General features: G+C 36.1%; 1 protein-coding gene across 1 annotated transcript; it reads right to left on the bottom strand.

Annotated features, from left to right (window-relative positions):
- Positions 1 to 1,273: 1,273 nt before the first annotated feature.
- LOC145636185 (uncharacterized) lies at positions 1,274 to 10,217 on the bottom strand. Its single transcript, XM_081687671.1, has 4 exons — positions 10,203 to 10,217; positions 1,758 to 2,122; positions 1,475 to 1,657; positions 1,274 to 1,382 (listed from the first exon to the last, which is right to left on the bottom strand). The coding sequence occupies exons 1-4, from the start codon at positions 10,215 to 10,217 to the stop codon at positions 1,274 to 1,276; spliced, it is 672 nt and encodes a 223-aa protein (XP_081543797.1).
- Between the last annotated feature and the right edge of the window lie 268 nt (positions 10,218 to 10,485).

Raw genomic sequence — 10,485 nt, 5'->3', positions numbered from 1 at the left:
AAATGAACTATTTCTTTCTCATAACATGTCAATGTTGGGTAGTTGTATGTGTGTAAGCCCTAAAATTGTATAGGAGAGCATTTTATTAAGGTTTATGACGGTTTTTACCCAAAATGGCCCGAATATGGCCTATATGACCTTACTTTGCCCATTTCCTACATTTCTTATTAAATGAACTTTATTTATCTCATAACATGTCAATATTATCTAGTTATAGGTGTATAAGGAAAGAAATCACATCAAAAGAGCATATTAACACAAAATGGCCCTAATATGGCCCATATGACTTCTATTCAACCCATTTTCTACCTTTCTTGTGAAATAGCCTTTTTGTTTCTCATAAAATGTCATTGTTGGGTAATATTAGGTGTATAAGGCTAGAAATCACATCAATATAGCATTTCAAGAAGTTTAACAACGCATTTTACTCAACATGGCCCAAATAGGGCTTATATGACTTCTATGTAGCCCAGCCATTTTCTACATTACTTATCAAATGAACTATTTCTTTCTCATAACATGTCAATGTTGGGTAGTTGTATGTGTGTAAGCCCTAAAATTATATAGGAGAGCATTTTATTAAGGTTTATGACGGTTTTTACCCAAAATGGCCCGAATATGGCCTATATGACCTTACTTTGCCCATTTCCTACATTTCTTATTAAATGAACTTTATTTATCTCATAACATGTCAATATTATCTAGTTATAGGTGTATAAGGAAAGAAATCACATCAAAAGAGCATATTAACACAAAATGGCCCTAATATGGCCCATATGACTTCTATTCAACCCATTTTCTACCTTTCTTGTGAAATAGCCTTTTTGTTTCTCATAACATGTCATTGTTGGATAATAGGTGTCTAAGGCTAGAAATCACATCAATATAGCATTTCAAGAAATTTTAGGACTTACCTCATCAAGCTGTTGAGTGTCCGTACAATGAGTCACAATGTCAAGCATGAATCTCATCACATACAAAGCACAATCAAGTCCATTCTCTTGTTGTGCGCACTAGCATATGACAAACAAATCACATCAGTGAAACATGCAAAGGAAATGAGCAAATATTTACTACCATAGATTTTCAAGATAATCACAATAATATCATGTAAATTACCAACGGTGTCTTCCATGTTGGACCCTTTGGAGCACGACAATGTAGCTTCTTCATAACACTGTAGTATAAAAAATACAATCAAATTTGATTAGTCGTATGATTTCTAAATTAGTTATTATTAGCAATAATCATCACTATAGGTTGCTATATATATTTACTTTTGCAATATAGACTTCACGAGCCACTTCTCCGATGATCGAGCTGAATCAAGGTGATAAATTGTGTTAGTGGAATTACAAATCACCATGAGGCTCCAATGCTCCCTACATAAGTTCACAATAGACAAGGTAATTAATATTTAGGAGTCAACATATAATGAGGCCAAATCGATTGAATTTGACATGGTTAGTCATACTCTCTATAACATGGGGCGAATATGAACTTGTCTCCCGCACGCGTTGATTCCCTTATACTCTGTTCAACATAGTACAACACGTCATGGGGGTTGCCTATGATTTTAGTAGTGGATAACTGCTCGGGGCATAACCACCCAACTTTACACGGAGAATCAGTGTCAGTTAAGTGCTCCTGTAGTGCTCTGCGTGCATGAACATTGATTAATTTATCAGATGTAGGATAATCACCATCAATTTGAATAACTTGAAAAAAGTATGAACTTTATGTAGGCATTGAAGTACCTCATGAATGTTTGAATGAGGGAAATGTTAAGCTTTGCACCACGTAGAAATTCCTTCACATCTTCTTTGCTGATCCATGCAATTGCATCCTCATCATAGTGGAACATTGCCTTAGGAAGTGCAACTTCCATGGGATCGACCAAATGACAAGCACGGTTGTGAAGAAAGGTCATGTCAGTAGAGAGCGATTGAAGAACAATGTCTTCAACAATTGGAGTAGGTGGCATGGGTGAACCTTTCGAAGAGTGCAACTTCGACGCTTGTTCACTCTTGGACTGTTGTTCACTAAGCTTCTTCTTAGGTTGATCAATTCTTTTAGGCTTCTCCACCCTCTTTCTCTTTGAAGTTTTGCTTCCATTGGAAATCTGAAATAGTTTGAGAAATAATAAGTTTCAACTCACAATCACTTATAATAGGCAAGTGAGTAGCCATTTCGGGTCAAAATGGCTTTTTTTTATGAATTTGACCCAAAAACTTAGAACTTGGCGATTTTTATGTAATTTCAAATGACAAACACTTATAAATATGTGATTATGATTTGTTTTGAGATGCAAGGAGTTTATAAGTTGAGAAATGAAGAAAATAGGCAAGTGAGTAGCCATTTCGGGTCAAAATGGCTTTTTTTTATGAATTTGACCCAAAAACTTAGAACTTGGCGATTTTTATGTAATTTCAAATGACAAACACTTATAAATATGTGATTATGAGTTGTTTTGAGATGCAAGGAGTTTATAAGTTGAGAAATGAAGAAAATAGGCAAGTGAGTAGCCATTTCGGGTCAAAATGGCTTTTTTTTATGAATTTGACCCAAAAACTTAGAACTTGGCGATTTTTATGTAATTTCAAATGACAAACACTTATAAATATGTGATTATGAGTTGTTTTGATATGCAAGAAGTTTTTAAGTTGAGAAATGAAGAAAAAAGGCAAGTAAGTAGCCATTTCGGCTCAAAATGGCTACTTTTTGATGAAATGATGAAAATTGCTTAAATTGTTTTTTTTTTTTTTAAAATGCAACGGCAGCCGCACCGGGAAACCCGAGGGAGGCGCCCCCGCTGCCGGAACAGCGAAGGCAGCCCGTGCCGAGGCCACAGCAGCCCCGACAGGTGGCTGCCAAGGCTGTAGCAGCCACGGCAGGTGGCTGCCAGTCTGCTGCAGCCTTGGCAGTAGCCTGCCTGGGCTGCTGCTGCCTCGACAGGCGGCTGCCATGGCTGTAGAAGCACCTTCCGAGGCTGCAGCAGCCATGGCAGCCGCCTGTCGAGGCTGCAGCAGCCCAGGCAGGCTGCTGCCGAGGCTGCAGCAGTCTGGCAGCCACCTGCCGTGGCTGCTACAGCCTTGGCAGCCATCTGTCGGGGCTGCTGTGGTCTCGTTGGGGCTGCCTTTGCTGTTCCGGCAGCGGGGGCGGCTCCCTCGGGTGTCCCGGTGCGGCGGAAGTTGCTTATTTTTTTTAAAAAAAAAAAATTTGAACTAGGCGATTTTTATGTAATTTCAAATGACAAACACTTATAAATATGTGATTATGAGTTGTTTTGAGATGCAAGGAGTTTATAAGTTGAGAAATGAAGAAAATAGGCAAGTGAGTAGCCATTTCGGGTCAAAATGACTTTTTTTTATGAATTTGACCCAAAAACTTAGAACTTGGCAATTTTTATGTAATTTCAAATGACAAACACTTATAAATATGTGATTATGAGTTGTTTTGAGATGCAAGGAGTTTATAAGTTGAGAAATGAAGAAAATAGGCAAGTGAGTAGCCATTTTGGGTCAAAATGGCTTTTTTTTATGAATTTGACCCAAAAACTTAGAACTTGGCGATTTTTATGTAATTTCAAATGACAAACACTTATAAATATGTGATTATGAGTTGTTTTGATATGCAAGAAGTTTTTAAGTTGAGAAATGAAGAAAAAAGGCAAGTAAGTAGCCATTTCGGCTCAAAATGGCTACTTTTTGATGAAATGATGAAAATTGCTTAAATTGTTTTTTTTTTTTTTAAATGCAACGGCAGCCGCACCGGGAAACCCGAGGGAGGCGCCCCCGCTGCCGGAACAGCGAAGGCAGCCCGTGCCGAGGCCACAGCAGCCCCGACAGGTGGCTGCCAAGGCTGTAGCAGCCACGGCAGGTGGCTGCCAGTCTGCTGCAGCCTTGGCAGCAGCCTGCCTGGGCTGCTGCTGCCTCGACAGGCGGCTGCCATGGCTGTAGCAGCACCTGCCGAGGCTGCAGCAGCCATGGCAGCCGCCTGTCGAGGCTGCAGCAGCCCAGGCAGGCTGCAGCAGTCTGGCAGCCACCTGCCGTGGCTGCTACAACCTTGGCAGCCACCTGTCGGGGCTGCTGTGGCCTCGTTGGGGCTGCCTTTGCTGTTCCGGCAGCGGGGGCGGCTCCCTCGGGTGTCCCGGTGCGGCGGAAGTTGCTTATTTTTTTTAAAAAAAAAAAATTTGAACTAGGCGATTTTTATGTAATTTCAAATGACAAACACTTATAAATATGTGATTATGAGTTGTTTTGAGATGCAAGGAGTTTATAAGTTGAGAAATGAATAAAATAGGCAAGTGAGTAGCCATTTCGGGTCAAAATGGCTTTTTTTTTATGAATTTGACCCAAAAACTTAGAACTTGGCGATTTTTATGTAATTTCAAATGACAAACACTTATAAATATGTGATTATGAGTTGTTTTGAGATGCAAGGAGTTTATAAGTTGAGAAATGAAGAAAATAGGCAAGTGAGTAGCCATTTCGGGTCAAAATGGCTTTTTTTTATGAATTTGACCCAAAAACTTAGAACTTGGCGATTTTTATGTAATTTCAAATGACAAACACTTATAAATATGTGATTATGAGTTGTTTTGAGATGCAAGTAGTTTAATATATTCACAATTCTCTAATGTATTCACAATCTCTAATGTATTCACAATCTCTAATTTATTCACAACTAATTAGGTGGCAATATCACTATTTATTTCTCTAATTTATGCACAATTCTCTAATTTAATCACAATTCTCTAAATTATTCACAAATCTCTAATGTAATCACAGTTCTCTAATTTATTCACAATTTTCTAATTTATTCACAACTAATTAGTAGCAAGGTCACTAATTCTTTAATATATTCACAATTACCCATTAAAACAACCTAAAATTACACATTAAAACATACAAAAACTCAACTAATTAAGTAACATTCTTACTAATCTCTATTATATTCATAATTACTCATTAAATCAACCTCAAAATAACCCATTAAAACTTATAAATTTTTCAACTAAGGAACAAGGTAATGCAAAAATACTCTAATCTATAATATGTATTCAAAATTACTCTAAACATACAAAATTACTCTAATGTATAATATGTATTCAAAATTTCTAAATAAACAACCAATGCAAAAATTACAAAAATTAGGGTAAAATTATATATATACCTTAGGCGGTGGTGGAGGTAGCAGCGGTGGTGCGACTAGTGGAGGTAGCGCGAAGGTGGAGGCGGTGCGCGCTGGTGGAGGGAACAACGCGGAGGTGGAGGCGGTGCGCTGCTGCTCAATTCGAACAATGCTGGTGGCTGGAGGGCGGTGAAAGACAGAGAAGAGCAGGGGAGAATTAAGGGCGGTGGTTTTCGACAATTCGTACAATGCTGGTGGTGTTTCAACTCGACAATTCGTACAACGGCGGTGTTTCAATTCGCCAATTCGTACAAGGGCAGGGGGAGAATGTTGGTGGCTGGAGGAAGGATTGAAGGCGGCCGGTTTTCGAAACCCCTGGTGGCCGCCGGTGAAGGTGACGGCTGTGGTGGAGGGAGAGAGAGGAAGGATTGAAGGCCGCCGTTTTTCGAAACCCAGCTCTAATGAAACAGTAAGGAATGAAGAAGGAATGAAAGAGAAAGAGAAAGAGAGGAAGGAGAAGAAGGTAGTCTGCGTTTTTTTTTTTGAATTGGGTCCGGTTCAATTGGCACCGGTTCAAACCGGTGCCTTTTTAATTTTAGGCACCGGTTCAGGCCAAACCGGTGCCTTTCTCTTCTTCTAAAATCCCGCCCATTTCTGGACCGGTTTTGGGCACCGGTTTAGCCTGAACCGGTGCCATATGGGGGGTGCCTAATGCTTTTTTTCTACTAGTGGGGCCGGGCCGCTGGCGGGCTCGTGCCAGATTCGTGCATTCGTGTCGGGCTCGTGCCGGCACGGCCCATGCCCACCTTTAATTTTACTAGTGTCTATTTTAGTATATTCTGTAATAACAAACTCATTAACAGACAGTGGCGGAGCCACATTATGTCTTGGTAGGGCACGTGTCCTGCCAGGTTTAGATAAAAAAAAAAAAAAAAAGTCAAAATTTTGTTTAAATAGAATACAAAGTGCAATATTATGTTGGAGCTTACTAGTAGCCTAGTGGTGGTTAGAGCATTACCTTTTCAACCAAAGGTCATGGGTTCTAACTTCTTGCCCAACATTCTTTATTTTTTTTCCCTCTTTTTTCTTTTCTTTTCTTTTCTCTTAATGTTCTATTCATCCAATTTCCCAAATAACACATTACCAACATAATAGTTTGATCACATTGGGCAAGATTACTTTTCTACTTAAGATAAAGAAATTGATGATAAATTTTTTTTTTTTTTTTTGAAACCAAGAAATTGATGATATAATGATATGCTTTCAAAACTTGAAAACTAGAAGTTTTATTTTTAATATTTATTTTTACATGTATGAGTATACTTGAATTATTACTTATAAATCCTTATAATTAGTATTTTGGATCATCCTATTTGATACGAAAAATCTATCTAGCGATTCCAAACTGATTATTAACGATCTAAAAAAATACGAGGTTATTGTTTAAAGTCTTGACTGGGGGTTTATTTGATGTATTTTTTGAATAATAAAGGTTTGACAAATACGATTGCCAAGTAATTTTTAATCTTGATATTATGAGCATTCTTTCACAAATGTGTCTGGATTATGGTTTTAGATAGTACGGTGCCCCACCATCAGAAAAATCCTGGCTCCGCCACTGTTAACAGATAGACGAGAAATTATATATACACAGAGTAAATCTAATGTTTGGAATTAACCTTTAGAATTGTATATAACAATAGGGAGTAATATCTAGTGTGCTCAAATCACAGAACATATTCAACGATGCACCATGGTGGCCTATACGGCAATAGCTTAATTTACATTTTGCACAAGCGCACAACCAATCACATGAAAGAAATCATCTCAAGAAAAAACTTACTCTATTATCCAAGATTTTTTACCATTTATCTTTTTCAGTGGTCCTAAAGGTCCCAAATTATAATACATTGTCATTTTTCCCTTTACCACATATTTAAGGTCCCACACACAACCTCAAATTCAATAAAATTACACTCTACAAAATATATTCCCTCTATCTCACGATATCTGACATAGTCAACTTTACATACATGTCAATACACTAGTTTGATTTTATTTTTATATAATTAAATATTAATAAAAATTATTTTAAAATTTATATTATGAAACTTTACATTAATAATTAGGAAAATTGGCTTAAAATAATACCAACTATCAACGTTGTGTGCAAAATAATACAATCTCAACTATTTGCTATTAGTGGCACTACCTTTTATACTATAAGTGCAAAATAGTACATCAATCTCCGAAAATGTATTTAGATGAATATTCCATCTATCTTTGTAATTTATTATTATTTTTTATATTAATTTTCTGTTTTCTTTTCAAAATACATACATAGTATTACGTTAACAATTTTCTTTACAATCCAAATTAATAATGCCCCACCCTTTTGTTAAAAATCAATATGTAATTTTTTTTTTCATAATACATATAGTAATTTCTACATCACACAATAGTAAATAGAGTATTTAAATGCCTTATTACTATGTTGATATAATTAGTTTCAAAATATCCGAAATTTTCCCACATCCACCAACCATAATAATGTAGGGAATTTTTTGGATTTTTAAAACATTTTTTGAAACTAATTAAATTAAAAATACCCTATTTACTATTATGTGGTAGACTAGTAGTAGAAATAATCACTACATGTACTTTGAAATAAATTATTGGGAAATTCTACATGGTGGCCTCCTACTTTTAAGTTTTCCACGTGGGAGACACACTTTTTTCCAACTCTCTCAAGTGGCATTATGGTTTTGCAAAATTATGTATAGTGTCCTTTTTTTTAGTTTATGGCTAACTTTTATAATTAAAATGGTTAACCTTAGGTTTTTTGGTTTAAAAATTAATTAAATTATATTTTAAAATAATAAAATAAAAAAAAAAGAATTTTTTTTTTTTTAAAAAAAATCTCAAACCCACGACCACCCTCCCACCACCACGTCCACCATCCACAACCCCAACCCCCATACACCACCGGCGCCCAGAATCCCTTTTTACCGCGCCGGCGCCGGCGGCCCCGTCCCCCTACCCACTAAACCCACCACGACACCACCTGAACCCCATATCCCAAACCCGAAACCCCCAAATACCCAACTCGAAACCCCTTAAAAACCCTATCCCACCAATTTAAACCCCGAATTAGACCCTCCCCTACCCTTGAAACTCCGACACCCAAGGTTTTGAGGGTGGGAAAGGTCCTTATTTTGGGGTTTAACGTGGCGAGGGTGGTTTATTCAGGTTTCGGGTCGGATATTTGGGGGTTTCAGGTGGTGGGTTTAGTGGGTAGGGGGACGAGCTGGGTTGTCGGAATGGTGAAGGTTGTCTGGATGACGGCGAAGGGTGGGGGAGGGCTGGGTTGTCGGAATGGTGAAGGTCGCCGCCTTCCGAGATGGTGGTGGTGGGGAGGGTGGTCGTAGGTTAGGGGAATGGGGGCTGCGAATTTTCTTTTTCTTTTTTTTTAAAAAAAAAATTAATTGTGGTTAACCAAAAAATCAAAAGGTTAGCCATAAAACCTAAAAAAGGGCACTGTACGTAATTTTTCAAAACTTGGATGCCACTTGAGAGAATTGGAAAAAAGTGTGTCTCCCACGTGGAAAACTTAAAAGTAGGAGGCCACCATGTAGAATTTCCCTAAATTATTTAAATATATATTAACAATTTTTTTTTAAGAAAAAAAAAACCTAACAAAGGAATGGGGTATGCATTATTAATTTGATTGTAAAGGAAATTATTAATACAATATGTATTTTGAAAAAAAAAAAATTAATAAAATAATAGTAATAACTATAGATGGAATATTACTCAAAATACGTTTTTGGTGACTTTCGTACTATTTTCCACATATAGTATAAAAGGTGGTACCGCTAATAGCAAATAGTTGAGTTCGTATTATTTTGCACACACCGTTGATAGTTGGTATTATTTTAAACTAATTTTCCTAATAATTATCCAACAACATATTTTATGTTAAATGTATTTTTATTATGCTAGTAAAAAATTATGGTCAGAAAAAAAAAAAAATCTAACGTTCATATTTTGGCACGGAGAGAGTATCCCATTATAATCTATTAAGTTTAAGACTATGAAATCTACTTTTACAATGAAATACGAGTAAAATCAAATTATCTCCTTGCACATTCAATATTCCAATAGAGTATAAACTAATACTCCCTTTGTTTTTAAATATTTGCTCCATTTCTCCATGCGTGGAGTTTTAGGAGAAATTTGATAAAGTAATAAAATATGGAGGTAGTAGGGAGTAGGGTATGTAGGTAAAAGAATAAAAAATTATAAAAAGCAAAAGTAGTGGAAAGAATTAAAGGAGAGTGAACATGAAATTAATAAAAAAATGATTAATAATGAGTTCACTAGGCAAGAGAAATTAATTAATTATTGTAAAAGTTTTTCAAATAATGAAATAGAGCAAGTATTTAAAAACGGCTGAAAAAGAAAAGTGGAACAAATATTTAAAAACAAAGGGAGTAATAAACAAAAATTTGTGACTTAAAATATAACATGATAAATTTTAAATAATGTAAGACAAAGGGATCGGAGTACAAAAATGATCAACTATTCAATTCTTGACTTAGCTTCTTGTCATGTGGAGTATATTTGTTAGTGTACCATCTCAAACAAAAGCTTAGGCTGGTTGAGGTCCAAAAATATGTTTTACTACATCCGTTTTTTATTAGTTGACACGTTTTGACTTTAGCACTATTCATATACTTCCCTTTGACCATGTTTTGTAATTTATACGTAATGAAAAATATAATCATGTGGGATCTTGTTAGATTCGTCACGGTATATATTTTCATAATATCAACTTTTTATAATTTTTATTTATCGATAATTAAAGATATTAATGGTTGAAATCGTGCATTGACAAACGTGACTGAAGATACGTGTCAACTAAAACGAAACGGAGGAAATATACTCTATCACTCCACCTCACATGAAAGACTCTATGGGCTTGAAATGTGAATGTATCATGGGCCGCGCCCTTTGCAAAATATTGGTGGGGGTGGATGAGATTCGAACCTGTAACCTTTGTATCACACTGGCTCTGATACCATGTTAGTGAATCATCTCAAGCAAAAGCTTAAGCTGATGGTTGAGGTATAGGAATATGTTTTATACTATTACACTATCAAAAAATCTTGTGTGGACAAGATTTATACACATGTAAGTACGTAACTAGTATTATATTAAACTTAGTGACCCTTAATTTTAATGTAATAAACTTATATTTAATATAGTAACTTTTTAAAACTTGTGTAACCTTTAATGTTATTATGAACTTAAAATATGACATTATGTTGAATAGTGACATAATTTTAACAT

The sequence above is a fragment of the Chenopodium album genome, chromosome 1 (assembly GCF_948465745.1).
Source record: "Chenopodium album chromosome 1, dcCheAlbu1.1, whole genome shotgun sequence".
Lineage (NCBI taxonomy): Eukaryota > Viridiplantae > Streptophyta > Magnoliopsida > Caryophyllales > Amaranthaceae > Chenopodium > Chenopodium album.
This window is presented reverse-complemented; position numbering and strand designations above follow the sequence as displayed.